General features: G+C 41.8%; 1 protein-coding gene across 1 annotated transcript in view; it reads right to left on the reverse strand.

Annotated features, from left to right (window-relative positions):
* The window catches only part of DENND1A (DENN/MADD domain containing 1A), a 469777-nt gene that overhangs the window by 53035 nt on the left and 396691 nt on the right, over positions 1-20051 (reverse strand). Inside the window, exons 12-14 of the mRNA XM_006834747.1 lie at positions 18606-18677; positions 17349-17405; positions 6900-7031 (exon numbers count right to left, since the gene is read on the reverse strand). Coding sequence (XP_006834810.1) covers positions 6900-7031; positions 17349-17405; positions 18606-18677 — 261 coding nt within the window. The remainder of the gene's footprint in view (positions 1-6899; positions 7032-17348; positions 17406-18605; positions 18678-20051) is intronic.

The raw sequence follows: 20051 nt of genomic DNA on the forward strand, positions 1-20051 counted from the left end.
TCTACTCCCGTAAAGATTTACACCCTCGGAAACCCTGTACAGGGTCGCTATGGGTCGGAACCGACTCGACGGCACTTAACAACAACAACAAAGGAACTCAAGTGATATTATTTTGAAATGTTCTTTGAACTCTGTGAACAAAAAGGAGCCTGAGGAGCACAATCAGGGCTGGAGGGTGGATGGGGTAAGGTTTCCCAATGAAAGTCCTTTAGGATGACCTTTGTTACCCTTGAAGAATGGTCAGGTGCACTGTCGTGATGGGGAAACATTTTTTTCAGTGCAACTTTCCTGATTTTTTTTTTCACCAATGCAGTTTTGAATTTTCTTAAAACTTCTTTATAGAAAGTGCTGGTGATTGTCCTGTGTCCTTCAAGAAAAACTATCAAGCTGACTTCTTGGGAATTCTAAAAGGCAGTCACAGTTACCTTTTGAGCTGATTCTCTGCCTTGAATTTAGCTGTCAGCAGATTTCCTTGGAAGTCACTGTTTTGACTGGGCCGTTATTTTGAAGGCACCTTAACTGATCACAGAGACAGGTTAAAGATGCTTTGTTTGGAGTAAACCTGTGCATATATGAACTGGAACCCTAGTAGCAATACTTTTTGACTTACTCTTGCATGTGCAAAGTTCTAGGACAGAGGATTTACAATAGGTACCCCCTTGGTTGGACAGGATGATCATGAAGAACCTCATATGTCAAGTGGAGGGGGTGAAGATGGAATCTTTAGTGGAGGCCAGGAACAGAGGGTGACAGGACCACTTGCGCATGCTCCGTACAGATGCCTCCAAGACCATATGTAGTGAATGCAAGGGGGATGGCTGGGAGACTCTGGCTTAGTCCAGGGGATTGGTAATATGCCTGAACCAAAGGTGTAACTGAGGCAATGGAGAGGAGATGAATGGAGAGGTGTTTAGGAAGCAGAAGGGGGAGGTTATGATGGGGGAGAAATGGACCAAGGCTTCTGGATGAATGGTGGTGCCATTCACTGAGGTGGGAAACTGAAGAGGCGGGGTGAGTTTGGTGGGGAGTGTGTAGTCACACTGGAGACCTGTGGTTTGAAGAGATGTCTTGTCATAGGGAATTTGGAAACACCTACTGGAGCTGAATTGAAGGGAATCCAAGCTCAAAGGGGCAGAAGGAATTCCTCAGGGCACGTACAGCCAACTGTGCTGAATAGGCATTTGCTACCTCAGCAGCTTCTCTAGCCTAGCCCATCACTGGCACTAAGTGACCCAGCTGATGCCTGTAAAGCTACAACTCTCCATCTGGATAGACAGGCAGGCAACTGGGGGTGGTATCCAAACCACATTGTGCAGGTCCTTGGAACCCACTGTAGTATTTGGTTGTGGCTTCAATTTAATGGGTTTTTGTTTTAAATTTTTACACTTTAGGGGTTTAGAAAAGAGGCATCTTTGGAGTCAGTCAGATTTGAAGGCAGGTAATTACTTTGTTTGCAGGAGCAACAAATGGGGGAAGATGTGCCATGATGCTCTTTGGAGTTTCATTCTTCCACCTCCCTAACAATGAAGGGCTCTTGAGAAGGCCAGGTTGCCAAGGTCCACCATGTGGGCAGCACACATCCAGAACTAGAATCCAGTCACTGGGTTCACCCTGCCAGGCCAGTGCCTCCAGCTAAGGAGAGCCAAGAGTGTAGAATTCGAGTATGAATTAGCTACCAATTCAAGCAAACATATTCTGAACCGGTTTCCTCATACATCAAAACAAACCCCTCCAAACCAAAAAAAAAAACCAAACCATTTGCCACCAAGTCAATTCCAACTCATGGTAACCCAATGTGTGTTAGGGTACAACTGTGGTCCCTAGGGCTGGTTTTACTGAAGCTGAATGCCAGACTTTCCTACTGAGGTACCTCTGGGTACACTCAAACCTCCAAACTTTCAGTTAGCAGCTGAGTGTGTTAACTGTTTACACTACCCAGGAATGCCTTCTCCCATGTACAGTGGGTGTAACACCTCCTTGATGGCTGATGGTAAAGATTCCATGAAATGAGTACAGATGAGAAAGCACCCAGTGGCCTGTCCATTTGATTAGGTGCAAGGAGCAGAGCAGCTTCTATAGGTGCTACCTCTGCTGATTCCTTGAAAGAGAAAGTAGTCAAGTAGCAAGATGCTCTGGTTGGGGGGTTCCCAAGCCCTGATCAAGAGGAAAAAGTTCCCTCATTCCTTCTATATTTATAGAAAGACGGGGTTCTGCCCATCCCAGGAGAGAAAAGCAACAGGAATCCTTTGCTTGGAGTCCTTATTCATTCCTCTCCAGAGGAGTGCCCTCCTAGGAGAGTTTGGGAGAAGGAACTGAGCATGCTCCAAGTCATCCCTTATGGCTCTCTTTATAGGGTGCAGTTCTCCAGGCTTATGGGCAGCTAATGCCTATGGCCCGAGGGAGGCTGCAATTGTCCACTCCACTTCCCCAGTGTGGAGTAACTGAATCTTTTTATCTCTGAGGTGAAGCTTTTGCAAACCCAGTTGGCCTCAGGTTAACAGCAATGTTCTCCTTTCAGCTTTATCAGTAAAAAGTTGGCAACTTTATCTCCATTTACCTGTCTCCTGGGCCTCATTTCTCAATTGATTCTGAACTTGGGAGGGGGTAAAAAGAGAGGTATTAATTAAAGCCTCTCTAAATCTAAACATTTTCCAAGGTGGAGTCCTGGTGTGGCACCATAGGATAAGCACTCAACCTCAAGTTCAGTTTGAACCACAAGGTCAGTGGTTCAAACTCACTAGCTGCTCCTCAGAAACCTTATACAGGGTTGTTATGAGTTGGAACCTACTCGATGACACTTAACAACAACAACAAATTTAAACATTTTCCAAGGTAGAAACGGGCATTCTCAGGTTATTTGGAATATTCTGAATTCTTCAAAGAAACCATATATGAGAAAGATGCAGAGACCAACTAAAAACCATTTGGTTCTTTTCTGGAATTTTGTCAACAGGTGCTCACCACAAAAAGAAATGAATTGTTAGGGCATTCAGCTTGTTAACAAAATATCTTCTCATTATAGAGTCCAGTTTTGGAATATGTAGAGAGGTCTCCTAGGGGCAAAGTGGTTGATTACGTGGGGCCCTCAATAGTTTAGTCTTATCACTTGGGGTTGGGCCTTTCCATTTGTGGGTCTGTCTCCCTCATGCCTTGGAGTTCCACAAGGGTAAGGACTGTGGACTTACTCATCTTACACATTGTTGTTGTTATGTGCCATTGAGTCAGTTCTGATTCATTGCGACCTTAATGCATAACAGAATGAAATCTGATCAGTCCTGTGCCATCCTTGCAATTGTTGTTAAGCTTCAGCTCATTGCTGCTGCCACTGTGCCAAATCCCTCTCATTGGGAGTCTTCCTCTTTTTTGTTGACCCTCCACTTTACCAAGTATGATGTCCTTCTCTAGGGACTGGTCCCTCCTGACAATACGTCTGAAGTATGAGAGAAGAAGTCTAGCCATCCTGACTTCTAAGGAGCACTCTGGCTGTACTTCTTCCAACACAGATTGGTTTGTTCTTCTGGCAGTCCACGGTACTTTTAATATTCTTCTCCAACACCATGGTGGGTCTCAATACATGGGTGAATAGATGCACAATTAAATGCCAGAATGGTCACAGCCTTGAAGAAGGGAGCTCCACTGAGGTGAGGGCAATAAAGGCCTCTTTCTCCTGGCAGTAGCAGCGCTGGTTCAATAACTCTTGCCAGCCCCCTCTGCAGAGGGGTTCTGCTGTTAAGCACCTGGCCACCCTGTCAAATGTTGACATGGAGCTCTCCTGACTGGCTGCATGGGCACCAGCTTTGCAAGGCTGAGACTAGTGCAGCAGTTCCAACAATCTCTTTCCCTTTCCAATGCTGGATGTTCTTAAAGAATGAAATCCACTCCAGAAATGCAAACCCACACACAAAGCAAGGAATTGTCTACAGATGCATATGCTGTCTGGCTAGTGTACTTATTTTGTTGGGCACTCCAGATTTAACAGGTACATCAGAGTTCTGGAGACCAAGCTTAGCAAGGTGACATGGCCTCTGGAGTCAGGCTGACCTAGGTTTTTGTGATGACGACATACGGCCATGGTTCCTGAGTCCCAGCTCTATCTATCTCCATAAAAGGAGGCTCATGATCCCTTCCTCAAAGGGCTATATGAGAGATAACACAAAATACTGCAGTTCCATGTTTCCCAAGAAGAGAAGGCACACCACCACTGAGGCTACAGGAGTGGTTCAGGTGACACATGAATGAACACTTAAAACAATTTAGTTTACAGACCTCAGAAACAAAACTGAACCAGTTCATCATACGTGTGATTTTACCCATGTCACTGCTTCAGATGAGGCTAAAGTTGGTATGGATGTCTGGCCTGAGTCTAGTTACAGAAAAATATCAAGTGAAAAAATAGTCCAGTTGGTAGGAGGAGACCAACAGTTTGGAAATGGTACTCTACAAATTGTTGCTGTTAAGTACTGTCAGTAGGTGCTGACTCATTGTGACCCCTGTATAGGTTTTCCAAGGAGCAGCTGGTGAGTTTGAATCACCGACCCTGCAGTTCACATCAACTTTACAGTCCAGTGTTTATCCTACAGTGCCACACTAGGACTCCGTTCTACCGATTACTCTCTGGGAAAAAGTCTCTAAAACTCATGCCTGCCAATAGTAGGTATGCTAGAAATGTTATTTGCTACAGTCAGTGGCCAAGGAAACCAGGTGCCTGGGAAGGATTAAAGGACAACCTGCCACAAGGGCAAAGAAGAAAGAGTTAAAAGAGAGGGGTCTGTGTTTTCCACACCCATCCCCCCTGCAGCTAATCTGTCACCTAATGAAGAAGCGGCCTGCACAAGTGAGCTAGCTGGCAGTACACTTACAGCAAACTGATTAAGAATGTTCAACCAACAGCAGACTGTAGACCTTTCCAGAGAAAATAAATAGAGTGTAGACTGTATGCAAATGTGTTTGTCACTTTGACAGCACGTCTCAATTAAGGCATCTCGTGGCTGTGGGTAGGCTCTGCGGCTGCAGCTGTAAGAGAGCCCGCTGCATGGCTGATACTCAGGGCTTGACCTTAATCCGCATGCATGCATTAAAAAAAATCCTGCCTTCCTGTACACTTGCATAATGCTGGCAGCCACGTGAGGGAAGTGACAAACGGGGAAAAAAAGCCACTTTCATCCTCTCCAGTTTACAGACCTGTGAAGGCAAAGACAGCTCTTATTTCAACAGAGTTTGGGGTGTCTTTTTTAATTGTTTATCCCCCATCCCTGTGCGTCCAGGCGTGCACACACACACACACACACACACACACAAGGGTGCACACACACACACTTATTCTGTATTTAGCTGGGAATGACATGAAAGCATCTCTACTTCTTGCTGAAATGGAAAGAAGGTCTTTCTCCATTTCAAATAAGGCCTCCTTTTTTTGTGTGTTTCGAAAATGGAATGTTTAACACCATGAAATCCCTCTCCCCCGCCCCTTCTTTCTCTGTAATGGGCTCCAAACTACAGTGAGGGGCTCTTTTCATGGGAAGGCTAGTGTGTGCAGGAATGAGGACAAAGGAAAGCAGGAAGCTGGCTCTGGAATGCCATGCTGGTGACAACCCGGGGCTGAGCTTTCAGCAAAAACAGTCAGGCAACTGGGGTGCATATTTCTCCTCTAGGGCCCGAATGCTGGCAGGAGGCCGCTCTTCAGGGGTGAAAATACCCATGTTATCTGAAGATAGTAATTGCCCAAATGAACACTATGCAGTGGGGGCAACTTTCCTTCAAGACATTTCAATTTTATAACATCCCTTTTAAATGCCCAATCTCAAAAAGGGAGATGAACCTCCTCAAGTTAAAACTGTTTGAATATATTATTTGAAAATATTGATTAGAGAAGATTGATTTTTTTTTTAAGTTTCAATGAACTCATCCCTTACAATAATAATCCACAGCCACAATTTCACTAATTTCCTTCATTTCTAAACAGTGCAATACCTAGTATATATTAAGTACTTGATATACATCTGTTAAAAACAGGAGCAAATTATAGGTCGATTCTAGGTCCTTTATGTGGAGAAACAGTAATCCAATGATAAAATCATAATGATGATTTTAATCATGCTTCATCTAACACATGGCTGAAGACTAAGGTGATTAAGAAATAAAAAACCTTGCACATTCTTGATAAAGCAATATTCTTCACACAGAGCCATTTCTCATAAATCACAAAAATGATGACTTTTGCTAATCAAACATCAATTCACAGGAAGTAGGGAGGGGACACAATCTCTTTTCAACCAGAAACATAACCACTGATAGGAAATGGATCAAACTGTCAGTTTCTGTATAGAATACAATGTTTTACTTAATGGAAAAAAAAAAAAATCAAACAAATAGACAATTTTTCAAATGCTCAGGTCGACGAGAATAGTTGGTTAAAGAATCGAATCCCTAGAATCATACTGCGGGTGTTTACTCTGAGAAGCACGACTTACGATATTGATTTTCAGGAAGTACATTAATAAAGAACTTCTAATTGATTTTTTTTTTTTTTTTTTAAGACTTTGCTTGTTGCCTTTTATTTGAAGGTGCAAAGAAGGGCCTGGGATGCTAAAGTGTTCTAATGAGATGCTTAGCTAACACAGACACCCTAAACGGAATGCCTTGGAGTCGGGGAGGCAGCAGCTGCATTTAATGAATTCATTCAGTAGTTGAGCTTAGTTTATCACCAGAGCCAGGCTGTCTCCTCAACATTTTAAAAATTCACCTTCAGAACAGTTCTGTACCAAATAAACATTGGGAAGAGGTGGAAAATTCCATGGAGTTGCTTTGCCAAAATGAGCTGAAATGAAAAACTGTCTGTGACATGTGCTATTTCTTCTTTCTGCTGACTAACAGACTAGTAAAAGAGCCAGCAGACATACCTGTCCGAAGTGGACTGTGATTGGCCTCCGGTCTTCTCGGAGCTTGGGGTCTTTGGCCTCCACCAGTGGGGATGGTGTAGTCTTTGGTAACTGCTCTTCTGTTGTCGGGGCACAGCCATTCTCGGCGATGTCCTGAGGGGAGAAGCAGTATGACAGGTTGGTGCTGGGGGTCACAGCACAAGTTCACCCCAGAACCTAGAACTAAGAGACCATGGAGCTCATTCAATATTCAGAGTCCATCCTTCTGACAGGAAAGCTAAGTTGGTTCTCTGACTTTTAAGAACTAGAGAAGTCTTTATACATTAAGTTACACATTAAAACCATGCACATTAAATTATAAGGGCAATATAACAATAATTCATGATAGGGGAAAAAAATGATCCCTCATTTTACTACCTTACACAGCTATTTTCATTTCTACATATTCACTTCTGCCTACATGCAGACATTTAAAAATTACTTGTAATCACAGCTCATGTATAATTTTATATCGTGCTTTTCCCAACTACATTATAAACATTTCCATGCTGCTTAGTCATTATAATAATAACTTTAATGGATGCATATTTCCTCAACTGGACATACCATAATTTAACACACCATTCTACTACTATTGGACATTTAAGCTGCTCTTTTTTTTGCATTATAAGCACCAGAGTCATAGATATTGCAGATTTTCTTTCTTTTGAATTATTTCTTTTATGGAAATCCCAAGGAATAAAATTACTAGGTCAAGAGATATAAACATTTTTAAGGCTTTTAATTCATCCTACCAAATTACTTTCCAATTTACACCAACCATCAGCAATGGATGCGTTATCAGTTTCACGGTACTCTTGTTAGTCTTAAAGTTTTAAATATGTATCGCTAATTTAATAGGTGAAAAATTAGACCTCATTGTTGTTTTAATTTGCATTACTTTGATTATTTGTGAGTGCGGACATTTTCACCACATTTGTTTACTGATGATGCTACTGTTTGTGAAAACAGTCTGTGTGTACTCCTTTTTTCTCCAACCTCCCCCTCCCCTTTCCCTACCCCACCCCTCACCCCAGGGTCTTCCTTGCAGAGAACAAAGCGAAGGCTGAGTTATGACTTTATGATTTGGGGAAAATTTAGGGAACCAAAGGTGTAATTTGAAATCCAGAAATTTACATTTAAATTGCTCTTCTGAAGAATAAAGTTTTAGAGAAACGCAACTCCAATGTGTAAAAGCAGGTAGTGGTTGCTTTGCTAAAAGTGGCTACTGACTGATCCACATGGGTTATTTGAAATGTGGATTGTGCCTGCATATTCAATAAGGACCACATGTTTTATTAAAGGTTTGAAAGCTGCTTAAATCCTCATTGGAACAAGGTAGAGAATAAATAACATTTAAATAATCATTTTTCACCAAGCGAAAATAACTCAGAATGAAATAATAAATAATTCTTTTCAATGTAAAAACCAATACAGATTTGGGTCTTTTAAATGCACACTTTGAATACTCACTAAGTTTAGCACATAAAAGACTTGACAACTGTGGATCTTGACTTTTCGGTTGAATAATGGCTAGGCATTGAAGAAAGTGGTCCCTTATTAAACAACAACTTTATTAAGGAAGAAATATATTTAACACCTCAGAGCCTCAGTTTCCCATTTCTGCTGCTCTTCATACTTGGTAGGGAAACTGTCTTATAAAAGATGTATTTGTGTGTAGACTTATATGTTTGTATATAATAAAGAGAATAGTCATAGAAATGCTCATAGTGAATTAAAAGTTTGTATCTGTTTTCTGAGACCTCTGGTAGCATAGTGGTTACAAGTTGGGCTGCTAATCTCAAGGTCAGCTGTTCGAAACTACCAGTGGTCAGAACCGACTCCACGGTACATAACCACCAACCAATTTTGTGGTGCTATAGGTTAATGCGCTGGATTGCAAAGTCGGTTTGAACCACAAGGTTGGTGGTTCAAGTCCACCAGCTGCTCCTTGGAAACTCTACCCAGGGTCACTATGGGTCAGAACTGACTCGATGGCACTTAACAACAACAGCAACATCTGCTTTATGGGGTAAGCACTGGACCACGAACCACAAGGTCAGTGACTCAAGCCCACTAGCCACTCCACAGGAAAAAGATAAGGCTTCTTCTGTTCTTGCAAAAAATTTAAAAGCCTTGGAAACCTTATACAGGGTCACGATGAGTTGAAATAGCAAATCCACGGCACTTAACAATGACACCTGCTTAGGGTTTCAGAAGGAGCTCTCATAGTGTAGTGGTTATGAGTTGAGCTGTGAACCTCAAGGTCAGCAGTTCAAAACTACCAGCCATTACGCAGGAGAAAGACGAGGCTTTCTGCTCCCATAAAGATTTATAGCCTCGGGAACCCTATACAGGGTCGTTATGAGTTGGAACTGACTCCATGGCACACTACCATACGGTTCCCAAGGAGCAGTTGGGGAATTTGAACCTCTGACCTTATAAACAGACCTTTCGGTCCAGTCCAGTGCATTATCCTACAGAGCCACACCAGGACTCCCAAGTTAGATTAATGATGGGAAACGCTTCTGGTGTGTTGTTGTGGGTTAGTGTGCTGGACTGCAAAATGGGTTTGAACTGCAAGGTCGGCAGTTCAAGCTCACCAGCTGTTCCTTGGAAACCCTATGCAGGGTCGCTATGGGTCAGAAGCAACTTGACATCACTTAACAACAACAACAACTAACAAAGAAGACCAGTAAATACGACTATTATTCAAATATGACTATTATCCAATTAGAAATGGCTCTTTAGGGAAGAGGCTGCTCTAATGTGCTCAAGTCAAATGCAATAAAGAGGGGAAGGGCCTCCTTCTGCATCAGAAATCTAGGGATAAGGGCCTTTTGGATCTAGGTGGGAATTGGGAAAGACACAAGAGGTTGGATAAACCTGGCATTTCAGGGAAAATTGTGTGTGTGTCTAAAAATAAATGAAGTGAAATTGTAGGATAACATGGTAAGAAAATAGTACTATTAATTGACTGAAAATTGTGATAAAAAAACAAAAACACCTCACAGCCATCAAGTAGATTTAGATTCATAGCGACCCTAGATAGGACAAAGTAGAACTGCTGCTGAGGGTTTCAGAGACTGTAAATCTTTGTGGAAGCAAACATCCTCAACTTTCATATCTCTCCTGCAGAGTGGCTGATAGGTTTGAATCGCCCACCTTATGGTTAGCCGATCAATGTTTAACCCATAGAGCATCAGGGCTTCATAGATGATGATATTGTTGCTAAGTGCCATCAAGTCGGCTCCGACTTTTTACGACCCCATAGAGTTTCCAAGAAACGTTAGCAGTGCAGTGTTTATCCTACTGTGCTACGACAGGACTCCCCATAAGATGATAACTATTTAAAAAAAAAAAAAGGAAGATGCATGTGGTAGTTTTGGGGAAAAGGTCTTAGCTTGAGCTTATAAGTAAAAATACTGAAAATACTGTCTTCTAGTTTGGGATTTTCCATTAACCAGCAGTCTGACTTTTCCAATTCATGCAACTTCTCTGTATCTTTTTCTTTTTTAAACAATGGAGAGACCACCACCTGCAAAGCTACTGAGAGGATAAGATTCGATGAGATGTGAGGAAGTTCTGACAAATGTTATAGTACTGTGCAAAGTGAATACCAGACCTGTATCTTCTGCAAACAGAGAGAACACGATCTAACAAGAAGAGCTTCACTGTTTTGACCACCTAGTCTATGGCAGGGAGTTTCTCAGGCCCCAACCTTCGTTACATACTTAGGTTCCACAATAACCACAAGCTAGAGATGATTAGCCTCCTTTTATAAATGGAGAAAATAGGGTTGCTATGAGTTGGAATTGGTTTGGGTACAAGTAGGAAAACAGGGCTTAGGTAGAATAATTTACCCCAGCTATAAAGGGGAGCGAGCAATCTAGAACTATACGATTCCTGGCATTTTTACCACATTAACAACACCTCCAGTAGGTAAGGTGTTTGGAGTTGAGGAGATGCTCAACAAGTCATCAGATATGATGTGCTCCTCTTTTATTACATTCATTACATTTTGCCATGGCTTATGGGATTTGGTCTGGGGTTCTCTGTCCTAGAGCCTTGAATTGACTGCATGCTCTTAAATAAACCTTTGTAAAGTTGAGTTAAACACCTGGCAGATAAGTCAAATATACAAACGTGCTATGCATCAAAAAGCAGTGCTACACATTATTTTATTTACATGATCCAAAGGTGCAAGACTTCTTGCAAAGTCCGGTGGCTCACCCCAACAGCCTACTAACTTCTTCATGACGCCTAGCTGGGGAAGGGCAACTGTTTTCTCTCAGGATTCTAAAGGATGCAGAGTGGGAGGAGCCCCAGACCAGAAGGAAATGGTCAGCAGTAGAGGTTTACATCCTCTACTGTATTCACTAGTAGAGTTGTTGTTAAGGGCTACTGAGTCAATTCTACTTCCTAGTGACCCTGTATGGTGTTTCTGAGAATGGCTGGTGGGCTTGATCCACTGACCCTGTTGTAAGCAGTCTAGTGCTTATCCTATAACACAACAATCAGGACCCTATTTCAAGTAGTCATTGTCCTCAAATGCTGCCAAGTTAGTTCTGACCCGAGGAGTGACTGGTGAGCTTGAACCGACCTTCCGATTCAAACCCACTTTGTAGTCCAGCACATTAACCCACAGTGCCACACATTACATGTAGTAGGGATCCAACAACAGTAACCTTTGAGAATCATGAGGAAATAAATCATGGCCTAAGAACTAAATGAGAAGCTGTTAGCAAACAGTCTAGGAAAAGGGGTACTTTTGGTGGGAATACAAATTGGTAATTGATATAAAAAACCTAAAAAATTTATGTACCCTTTGGACCACTATTTCCATTTCTAGAAATGTATCCTAATGAAATAATTAAAAATTCTGATAAAGTTTTATATACAAGGATATGTGCCTAGGGTTAAAAAAAAAAAAAAAAAGGAAGTAACAAAAATATCGAACAAAGTGATTGGTTAAATATTGTCTGGTACACATGTCCATTGGAACAAAGTTTATGTAGCCATTTAAAACAATGACCTGTAGAAATAACATTAACAGTCTGAAAAATGTTCAGGAAATAGTAAGTAAAAATGAAGGCTATAAAACAGATGATTACAGTTGACCTTTAAACAACATGGGTCTGAACTGTGTGGGTCCACTAACATGGGGATTTTTAAAGAATGCCATGTGACACTGATCGTCTCCAGATGAGCAGTTCATCTGTCCAGCAAATTGTGCATCACAGCAACAGCAAAAAGTGAACTCTTGCAATTCTTGTGTTTTCTTCATCGTGTTTAGTGCAAAACCTTGTATAACACCATGGGGCATATATGAAGTGCTACTAGTGATGTTGGAAGTGCTTCCAAGAAGCTGAGAAAAGTTATGATATTACAAGAAAAAGCTGAATTGCTTGATACTTATGTAGACTGAGGTCTGCAGCTGCAGCTGCCCACCATTTCAAGATAAATGAGTCCAGTGGAAGGACTGTTGTAAAAAAAAAGGAAAAGGAAATTTTATGAGGCTATTGCTGTAGCTAAACTAGCAGATGTGAAACTCTTGCAACTTTTTTTGTGAAATACCTTTTTATCTCATATTGAAAAAGCAGCTTTTATATGGATGTAGTGTACTTGTATAATATATGTAATATACAAAATACATGTTAATTGACTATGTTATTGGTAAGGCTTCCAGTCAACAGTAGGCTTTTAGAGGCTCCCCTAACATTGTATTGCTCAAAGAACTATAATTTCTTTTTGCTTTCTCATATGCAGAATTTTCCTCAATAAACATGTATTTACTGTATAAATAGGATGAAAACTGAAAAACAAAAACACATCTTCTAAATGTCATTTAAAAAAAGAAAAACCATGAAGTTGCCAGGAGGGGTAAATTTGTTCCTCTCTTAAAGCATCACACAGGAAGAAGACACTAGACCAAGCTGTAGATCAGGCTGGCAGATCTGTCTCAGGAGTCCTGCAGCTTGACTCTGAGCTCTGAAGTCCAATCAATTCCCATCCCTCAGGAAAGTAAAAGGAGTCAGAAAACAATTCAATTCTTGCCACCTTCCCTGAGTGATTACTACATTTCAGGCACTGGAATAAAAAATAAGTGAGATCCAACCTCTACCCCTCTATGGAGAAGACAGACACAGAATCTAAGTCTTCAGATATGAAAGTCCATGAGAAGTAAGGAATCCAGGGTCTTGGGAGACCAGATGAGGAAGAGATTACTGTCATCAGAGAGAGGCTGTGAGTGGCTTTGGGTAAGAGCTAGGGTGGAGACAGGACTTAGGAGTGGCAGATAGGACTTTATTAGGCAGCGATGTGAGAGTAGAGCATTCCCTCTTGGAAGAGATAGAGGGCAGAGCCTGTTTAGGAATGACAGATGGTCTAGTGACTTGAAGCAAGTAGCCCTGCCAAGGAGTGGGAACTTTTGAAAGGCTTTAACCAGGGAGTGGCCAGTCAGAGCAGTGTTCCAGAAAAATTGCTCTGGTGGCTGTGGACAACCTGAAGGGAGGTGATTCCATGCCAATCATGTTCTCGTAATACATGCATGTGGATGCTTGGGCAGACTTGCTGTTCCAGATGTGGGATGTAAGAAAACAGAGAGAATGGAAACTCTAATTACTAAGTAGCTCCTAAGCATTGTTGTGTAGACCCATGATCTTCATAACAATCCAGTAAAATCAATATTTCCTTTAATCTATAGTTAAGAAAAACAGGTTCAGAGAGGCTTAGAACTTCCTCAAGGTCACACAGCTTATATCCTATATAATTAGCACTGAACTCAGTTTGTCTGCTTCAGAAGTCTAAATACCAGACCAAGATGTTTCAGAAGTGGGGGAGGAGAATTTAAAGACCCCCCCAAGGGTATGAGACAGAGGCTTTATTACCTTTGACTTGGATTGCTTGTGGAAGAAGAACCACCTGTCTCCATTCTCAGATTCCTACAGGGTCCTTCTTTTCCTAGTCTACCTCACACCACAGCAAATGTAATGAAAATATGAATATTGATATCAAAATAGTATCCAAAGTTGGGATTTCTGTGATTGAGGCTGACACGTATTTTAATGTGTCTGGAGACAGGGAGCTGACAGTTGTGTGATAAGGTGTGAAAATGTCTGTTCTGTGAGAGTCTACCTAGATCTCTCCACCCAACACATGCTTACTCACTCCCTTCAATACACTGGGAAATGTCTGGCCAGAAACTCAAGCTTTTGCTAACCCAACTGTGAATTTGCTCCTTTCAATCACAGAGGGACTCTAAGTCAACACGCTTAATTTGTCTTTTTGAGATCTAAGATTTAGAAACTTTAAAAAGTGCTGGGAAGCGGGCCCATTTAACAAAATCATTTTGACAATGAAGAAAAAAATGTAAAAATTACAGGGGTCTCCTCAGCAGGTCAGAAATGATATCCCTTACGTGAGTGACTATCTTAAAGCTCCCTGCAGGTGAGGAGGAATGTGTGTGCATGTGTGTGAGCATGACCACTACTTTTAAAATGGCACGCTGATGCCAGCTTTGTATAATGCTGCAACGGGAATGCAATTTATTGAGCATCACAAGCCCAGCCATGCAGCATTCTTCTGCAGGCCAGGTGTGGCAGGTAGGCGCTCTGAAGGAAAGAACTACTCTCTACTTTAGAAAGTGATGTTAGATGGCATTTTGCCATTTCTTCTTCTTCCTAATTTTGAGCAAGTTAGACTTCAAAGGAAGCTAAGCTATAAAAGAACTTGACCATCTTGCTCCATTTGTCCAGAGAAAGATATGATCCATTCTTTGTTTTTTTTTTTTTCTCCTGCTATTGGGCTGAAGTAGAGCAGGTCTGGAATAAAGCCACTACTATAGTATCCATTAACAATTATTTGCCAGTGGTTACACGGATACACTGAAAGCTCCTATTTCAGATGCTTTGAAAACCTGCAACACAAATGAACAAGGGATGAATACGGGGGCCCTGCTCATCATATTAGAAATGGGCCCTCCACACACCAGTGACCTCTCTGCAGGTCGGCACCACAGTTTCTATTTGCAATTCAAACCCAAGGCAAGAGCGAGAAGGGCAAGGATTAGGTTCCTGATTATATCTGTGAGGTCACCATTGCTATGCAGAGCTAGAGGGGACCAGGGGGCAAGCCAGTACATTTGAAAATTGGATCATTGTTGGGAACTGCCTCAATTTCATAGCAGAAACCAAACTTGAGATGTCTGCATTAGACACATCTGGGGAACCACACAGATATGTTATCATATGAAGGGGAGGGGGACGAAAGAGCAAAGGAAATATTTTCTACTGTAGTGAGTGAGGTCAGGTGAAGCTAAATCTTAAATTAGCTGAAGAAAGGGAACTAGGAGCACTGCAAAAGACCCAAGTCCTGTACATACTGAACAATGCTAGAGCTTCAATGACAAAACAGCTCTTCCAAGAACAACTCCAAAATATCAAGCCTGCAGAAATCTGTAAGACCAAAGGGGGGAAAAGTGAAAATTGAAAAGGGTGCACTAATAGATCTGTCAACAGTCCAATGGTGACAAGCCACATTTCTATAAAATGCCTTCACCATTCGTGTCACCTGAAATGTACTGACACTCTTTATAGAGGATTATCTCCTGAAGCTATTCCTGAACAGACTGGCAGGGAGAAGAGGAGAAGGGGAGGGCGAAAAAAGCTGCCTTAGAAACTATCAAGGCAAGGAAAGGGTGATAGCGTGGAAGGATGGTTCAAATGAACTTTTGAGTAAACCACATTAAAAACTCTGAGCGTAACTGGTTATTTGCAGAGATGTCACATGTAAAAAGGAGATTTTCTTAAAGCCAAATACATATCTGAGTAGGAAGGTAAGGAGATGTCTCTTGCTTAATGGTCTGCAGACAGCAAGTCTGACGAATGAGGGTGTATCTGTCTTGTGGCTACCACAGGTAATATTCTAATCCCAGCCAGAGCTGAGAATCTTGTAGGAGGGGACATTTGGTGGACAATTTCCCTTTCCCCACAGCTCCATTTGATATTTGCAATCAAATTCACCTACAAGAGATTGGGATAGGAGATGAAAAAGTCCATTAAGGGACTTAAATGATATCCAAGCAAAGAGGCCAGCTGCCAATTTCTGGGGGTGGGAGGAGTGGAGAGGATGATAGTTAAAGTTCACCTGGACTGATGTTACAGGATTTTTTATTTCCGGACTTGACTCTCAGCTGTTAAAAATTCCCTCTCAGCTGAAACACAGAATTTAAATGCTTAGTCAGAGCAAATTATTTTCCAATTAAAAGGAATCAATTCCTTTGACCATTTCAAGTTAATTAGAAGGTCTTTCTGACTTCTTAACATTAAAACTGGTTTCATTTTTAATTTTTTTATATTGCCAAGATACACAAAGGCCCTTATTAGACTGGTGCACTTGGGGGTGGAGGGATAATAAAGTAAGTGACCCCAAACATCTTTTGGAAAATGAAACATGTTTCAGGAAGGTAGTACGAAACATTGTAGTGAAAGAGCACAGAGCCTGGAAGTAGATGGAATCCTGGCTCTGCCAGACTCTGACAGTGTGACCCCAGACAAATTACTTCACCTCTCTGAACTGTATCCTTATGCATGAAATGGAAATAATACCACGCAGGGTTATCCTAAGGATCAAATGTGAAAGGCAGAGTAAATGCTTGTTGTTGTTGTGAAGTGCTGAAGAGTTGATTCCAGATCATAGTGACCCGTATAGGGGTTCCAACTGCCAACCTTGGGATTCAAACCAACGTTGCAGTCCTGTGCTTATCCTACAGCGCTACACCAGAAGTCAAAGTGCTTAGTGAGGAGTAACAATAATAATGATGATATATTCATCCTAATATTTAAAAATACCCTTTCTGACATAATTCAGACTGCACTGTGTAAGTTCAGTGAATCAAAACCGTCTGCTGAGCTTCTCTCTGTAGTGCACCACCGGGAGCAGACCCACAGCCTCTTCCTCCCATCCACCCCTCTGTGTGCTGCATAGCGGCATGGAGGCCATGCGCATGCTGGAACTGCCAGAGTCACTGCCCTGGGGATGCCTCTTGATTTTGGTTTCAGCCAGTCATGGGGCAGAGGTCGGATGCAGAAGGGAGTGTTGCCAGGTTGCGGAGGCCAAGCCAGTTTCTACAGACCCCTTGAACCCCTGGTCCAGGGAGGCTGGCAAGGGACAGGCTGATAGCGACAATAACGGTAACTCTGAACTTGCTCGCCTTTGTGGGTTTAAACCAGAGTCTTAATGTTATTTGAAGACAGTTTTTTGTCTGTGAATATTTATAACAGTGTGAAAACTCCCGGACAGCTGGTAATGCATTTTGAAGTGTGCTAACAACACTGTATCAAACAGCCCTCTATTGATCACATCATACTTTTTTGTGGCCACGCATTCCATACACGGTGCTTATACATTTTGAATAAGAACTTCAAGTACCTTTTGCTTCAAGCGGTTTTTCACCTCTTTTATTCCCATTTTTGCATGATCTTTTGCCTGCATGAAAAATTAATTTAAGTTAAGATTCCCTTTCTGTTTCCAGCAGGGACTATGCTTGATTTCAGTCCATTGCGAATCACCTTCTCTGATTACTAAAAAAAGGAAGAAAAAAAATGGGATCATCAAGTTGAAAACATAATGGCTATGAAAACAAATACAACACTAAAAGGTTAAAAAAGAAAATCCCTCTAAGAGGCTGCAGAGATTTTATTTTCTGCATTTTGATGGCACAGATTTTTTTTTTCCCCCTCCCAAAGCCCTTCTTCTCTCTATAATTATTTACTTCAGTAGCCTAGTGACAGCTACCCATAAGAGGAGAGCAGCAGTCTTTTCTGGCCACAAGACTCAGAATAGCCATCACATTTCACCAGGTCAGGGCCACAAGACCAGCTGTTTATTCAAGCTGAATGGCTTGACCAGACACATCTCTGGGATTCTCTGGGACCATTTCCTCGATCTCATTTTGGCAGACGCCCTGGCTTTTATTTCATATCACTTGTAGACCCAGGTGGTTCCATTGGCAGCCACCCATGCCATTTAAGTAACTGCAATTCAAGAACAGAAAGGATGAACAAAAATTTAAAAATGGAAAATAAATCAAAATCACCCCATTTAAGTGGCTTGAGGTCAAATTAGTAAGCAAGAGAAATTGCCACAGAAAATACTTGAGGCTTGAGCATCAGGCACTAAGGTGCTTCTATTTTCCTTCTGCTGTGGATTTCACAAACAATGCATTTCCTATAGGACTGTAATGAGAGACAGGATGAAGAACTGGGGAGAAAAATCATGGGGCATGTGCCCCCATGAACATGCTTCAGGAACCTACAAAGAAGATGCTTTATTTGACATAATAATGGGGCTACAACTAAGAGAGGTTTGTCAGAACACCCGTGAGACCACAGGGATGCAGGCATGGAGCAGCCTGAATTTCCACCACCCAGTCTAAATGAACGCTAAAACCAGTAGCCTTCTGTTTCTCTATCACAGCGACTGTTAGCAGCAGCACCTTAAATAAGTCGCTGAACTGATCATAAAATATCAAGGCTGAAGAATTCTCAGAGCACTGAGGGCTTTAGGATATAACATAGCAGCCCTGAATTATCTCTGTGGTATGGGGTTGGGTAGCTGAGGATTTAAGAGTCTCATGATGCCAAGGGACAGATTTATTTGGGTCCCGACACCAAGACCAATACTTACAAACTTATAGACAGTCTTCATGGCTGGATTTGCTTTCGTTTTTACGGTATTCAGAATAGCTCCACTTCCTTTCTATAATAAAAATGTCAATTAGCCGTTTGGACTGAAGATATAGTAGGCCAACACCAACAAAGAGCTTTTCTCTTTAATCAAGTTAAGCAATATTTCAAGAGCATGTAATTTAATTAGAAAAACAAGCCTAGCTGGTAACTGGTCCCAGGCAGTTACTGTTATGGTTATGGCAGAATTGTTAGGGGTGGGTGTCTGAGGGCTGGGTAGCATGGATTGGGGATGAGGATGGATAACCATTCCTTGTGAGAACTAGCTGAGAAGAGACTCCAGACTGTATTTTGCTTGGCACCTGTCACCTGGCTGGAAGGAAAGCTTATCACAGGCTCTCTGGTGTAAGGGTTACACAATAGCAATCTACAGATTCTCAAGAAATTCTAGTTACTACGGATACACTGCCCTCTATGTTTCTAATTTTTCAAGTTGCTGTTGTCAGCTTGATCCCATATAGTTCTTAAAAGAGCATAATGCTCAGGGCAGACTTTTTTTTTTTTTTGGCTAATTATGCTAAACTATCTGGGTGTGGCACTGTGGGCTAATGCGTTAGACTGCAAAGTCGTTTGAATTGCAAGGCCAGTGTTTCAAGCTCACCAGCTCCTTCTTGGAAACCCTATACATGGTCGCTATGGGTTGGAATAGACTCTATGGCACTTAACAACAGCAACAACAATGCTCAGGTTTAAGCAGACTCCAAGGATGGTTTTAGCTTAAGGTTTAAAAATGATCTCAGGGCAATAGTTTCAGGAATTCATCTACCTTCTATGGCTCCAAAAACTCCAGAGTCAATGAAAATCTGAAATTATGTTCTGGATTACCACTCCCCGCCCCCCTGCTTTTTTTTATTAGGATTCTTCTATGGACTTTTTGCTCAAAATGTTCAATAATGGTAGCTAGGCACCATCCAATTGTTCTGGTCTCATGACAAAGGAGGCAGCTGCCACACCTTCTACATACTCCTTCTATTCCTGACTTTCATTTTCCTTCTGTTGTTTCAGGCTGTGCCAAGGATGGCTGGTTGCAAGCTTTTAAGACCCCAGGCACTACGCAACAAGCTAGGAGGTAAAACAGAAGCACTAACCATGTCACTAGGCCAACTAACTGGGCTGTCCCGTGAAACTAGGACCCTAAACCTCCAAATCCCATGAGGCTGTACATAGCAGCATCAGCAGCAACTCTTGTGTGTATCATTGGTATCAATATTATCTACCACACAACTTGGGCTAACTCAACTTTTTATAGGTATACAACTTATTGACAGAAATTCCAAAAATTGGCTTTGCAGCCCTACCCTTAATTAATGTGATTTTTCTATCACACTTAAGCCCCCCTTTCCTCTCTCCCTCCCTCCTTCCCTGGGAACCACTAATAAACTTTTTT

The sequence above is a fragment of the Chrysochloris asiatica genome, unplaced genomic scaffold, assembly GCF_000296735.1.
Source record: "Chrysochloris asiatica unplaced genomic scaffold, ChrAsi1.0 scaffold00014, whole genome shotgun sequence".
Lineage (NCBI taxonomy): Eukaryota > Metazoa > Chordata > Mammalia > Afrosoricida > Chrysochloridae > Chrysochloris > Chrysochloris asiatica.